The 3,045-nt window shown below is 68.0% G+C and overlaps 1 protein-coding gene across 1 annotated transcript in view; it reads right to left on the reverse strand.

The window, feature by feature from the left end:
• The window catches only part of SLC26A10 (solute carrier family 26, member 10), a 5,506-nt gene that overhangs the window by 853 nt on the left and 1,608 nt on the right, over positions 1-3,045 (reverse strand). The window contains exons 5-15 of the mRNA XM_012732445.1: positions 2,816-2,903; positions 2,547-2,694; positions 2,342-2,455; positions 1,677-1,754; positions 1,495-1,590; positions 1,023-1,129; positions 874-943; positions 532-808; positions 371-453; positions 243-297; positions 48-154 (exon numbers count right to left, since the gene is read on the reverse strand). Of these exons, the coding sequence (XP_012587899.1) occupies positions 48-154; positions 243-297; positions 371-453; positions 532-808; positions 874-943; positions 1,023-1,129; positions 1,495-1,590; positions 1,677-1,754; positions 2,342-2,455; positions 2,547-2,694; positions 2,816-2,903 (1,223 nt within the window). The remainder of the gene's footprint in view (positions 1-47; positions 155-242; positions 298-370; positions 454-531; positions 809-873; positions 944-1,022; positions 1,130-1,494; positions 1,591-1,676; positions 1,755-2,341; positions 2,456-2,546; positions 2,695-2,815; positions 2,904-3,045) is intronic.

Consider the following 3,045-nt stretch of genomic DNA (forward strand, 5'->3'; position numbering starts at 1 on the left):
GCCCCGCGCGGGCACAGCCCCGCCCCGCGCTCCGCCCCGCGCCTCACCAGCCTCTCCAGGGCATGCGCGGCTGCATCCTGCACGCTCACAAACAGCTGCTCTGGGGTCACGCTGCTCAGGAGCCCCGCGCGGGTCAGGGTCGCCAGCACTGAGGCTGTGCCACCGGGAGGTCAGCCGCTGGCCCCAAGTGCACGCGCCGCCTCCCGCAGCCTGGGCTCAGCCCCGTCCCGGCGCGCGCTCACCGTTGCACTGCGCCAGGAGCAGGAGGATCCCGGTGTCGCGGCAGCGGCCGGCCAGCTGCGGGCAGGCGGCTCCAGTCAGGGGCTGCGCTGGCCAGGGCCTTGCCCTCGCCCCGCCCAGCGGCGCTCACCTGTACCACCTCTCTGGCCCCCGTGGCGTCCACGAAGGTGACTCCGCTGCAGTCCAGCACCACGGCTCTGACCGGCTGGGCAGCTAGGGCAGGAGCAGGTGGCGGTGGCCAGATGCCTCCATGGGCCACGCCAAATGACCCATCTCGTCCTCCCATCTCACCTGCCTCGGTGGGGCCAGCTGTCTCCAGAGCCTCCTGCAGGCCACCCTGGGGGCTCAAGGGTGAATGAGACCCCCTGAGCACAGGGCTCAGCCCCGGGGCAGCCCTGCCCCTTGCCCCTGGCTGCCAGGTGAGGTGCCCTCTGGCCAAGGCCCTCACCTGGTGGGGTCCTTCTCCAAGCCCCAGGTGCTGCTCCAGGGTGCGGCGAAACTGCCCTCTGGTCCCAAAGTAGAGAGGTGCCGGGTGGCTCAGGACGCAGAGCCCGGGGACCTGGAGGAGCTGAGGGCCCGGGGTCAGACGCCCGCCACGCCCTCCCCACCCTGCTGGGGCTGCAGCTCACCCACCTTGCGGCTCTCTCCGAGTGGCCTGTAGAGCTCCGTCCCCTCGGCCAGTCCCAGCGCCAGGCACTTCGTCCTGGGGGGAGCTGGGGTCAGCCTCCCGGCCTGGCCTGGCCGGAGGGTTCCCTCCTGTGCCTCCCACCCCCTGCTCTCACCTCCGGGTTCGGCAGACCACAGTCATCATAGAGAAGACCACGCCCACAGCCAGGCCCAGGTCCACACTCAGGGTCACGATAGCCACCCAGGTGACCATCCACACAGCCTGCCGGACGGGGTGGGAGTGAAGTGCCAGGAGAGAGGCTGCGCCGTCGCTGCCAGGACAGGGGTCTAGAGTAACAGCCGGGCGCAAGATGGGCAGGGGTGGCCCAGAAGTAATAACATCTGGAAGGAGTGGGGCTCACCCCGCAAGGGGTACACACCAAATGTAACCACCCAGACCCTGCACCAGCAAGTCAGAAGATTCAGGCCCGAGGGGTTCAGCCCCACCCTTCACCTGCCTCTGAGTCAAGGCATTGGGGGTGGGTGGGTCCAAAGTTTAGGGTCAGGACAGTTAGCTTTGCTCCAGGGCCGAGGCTGGGGTGCCAGGCACGGGAGGGGCCCTCTGGGGGGAACAACGCCGTCTCTCACAAAGTCCACGCGGCTGACGCGCCACAGCTGCGGAAGCTCCTGCATCTGGAAGAACAGCTGGCGCATGCTGGACACGTTGATGCAGGCCAGGACCGCCTGGGGCGGGGGCGGGGTGTTGATCAGGCGGGGGCAGCCAGGGCCCCACAGCCACTCCCCCGGCCACCCACCCACCTGCTCCTCACCTTGGGCAGGTAGTAGAGGTAGGGCCCGAGCCACAGCATCACCGACAGCACCACCGCGCAGGAGAAGAGGCCTGCCAGCTGGAGGAGGGAGGGTGGGCCCAGGTGAGAGCTGGGGTCGGCCGGCCCTGCTCCCCAAGTCGCCCCCTCCCCACCGCCCACGGCCGCCCCTCCCCTCACTCCTCAAGTCCCACGGTGAAGTCCTGACCGCCACATCCGCCCCTAGCCGTGCCCCAGTTCCATGCCTGTCACCGGGGTGCCCTGGGTCTGAGCCCCGCCCCGTCGCCACCTGTCTGAAAGCCACTGTGGGGTTACCCCAACAGGCAAACTAACCAATTTTGGGCCACCAGCAAAGTAAACCAAAAGTATCAGGGGGAGACCTTGACGTGTGCTATTTCTTAAAAAAAAAAAGTCCTTATGAGAGGAAAAACCAGTTTTCTCCCTAATGTAGCTTCCAGCGTACTTGTGTTTTTATTTGGAACTGCGCGGGCACCCGAACCCCGGGCGCCCAGGACCTACTAGGGCGCCATGGGGGTGCTGCCCTCTGTCCTGCGAGACCAGGCCTCGCCTCCCTCCCTCCCTCCGCAGAGCCCCGACCCCGGACCCCACCACCTCCCACCTGCTCCCTGCCCACCACCACGGCGCTGCTCACCCAGGAGCCCGCTCACCTGCGTGTTGCCCCCAGCGTCCACCAGTAAGCTGGTTGTGGCCAGTGTGGCCGAGTTGGGAAAGCAAGAGAAGAGGGACGAGATGAGGTTGGAGACTCCGTGCGCCATGAGCTCCTGGGGGTGCAGCGAGATGGGGGCTCAGGGGCGGAGCGGGGCCTCGCGCGCAGGGGCTGTCTCCTGGGTGGGGCCCGGGTCAGAGTCCCACCTGGTTGGAGTCGATAGTGTAGCTGTACTTGTCGGCATAGATGGAGGCCAGGGAGGTGGACACAGCGAAAGTGACCAGCGCCACGGCCAGCGAGTCGGCCAGAACCCTGGGCACCTCAGCCAGGCTGGGGAGCAGGGGCTGGGGGAATCTGGAGAGAGGGGCCACGGAGGGCGGGGCGGGGCTAGCGAGCAGAGGAGAGAGAAAGCGGGGTGCACAGGGCGCCACAAGGGGAGCCGTGAGCCAGCAAGCCGGCCACGCCCGTCCTTTACCCTCCGGGCAGCAGCCCCACTATCTGCACGTCGTATCTCGTGTCCAGGGAAGAGGCGAAGCAGAGCGCAGAGGCCAGGAGCACCTGGGAGATGGCACAAGTCAGGGCGTGGGGGCGGGTGGGGCAGGGCCCGCGGCTGAGGAGCGGACCTGCGGCCGCGGGCGTTTGCAGCGCTGGGGAAAGAAACAAGCGCCGTGGGCGTGGGAGCGGGGCGCGGGGAGCCCTGGAGCG

The sequence above is a fragment of the Condylura cristata genome, unplaced genomic scaffold (assembly GCF_000260355.1).
Source record: "Condylura cristata isolate star-nosed mole 26May11 unplaced genomic scaffold, ConCri1.0 scaffold00034, whole genome shotgun sequence".
Lineage (NCBI taxonomy): Eukaryota > Metazoa > Chordata > Mammalia > Eulipotyphla > Talpidae > Condylura > Condylura cristata.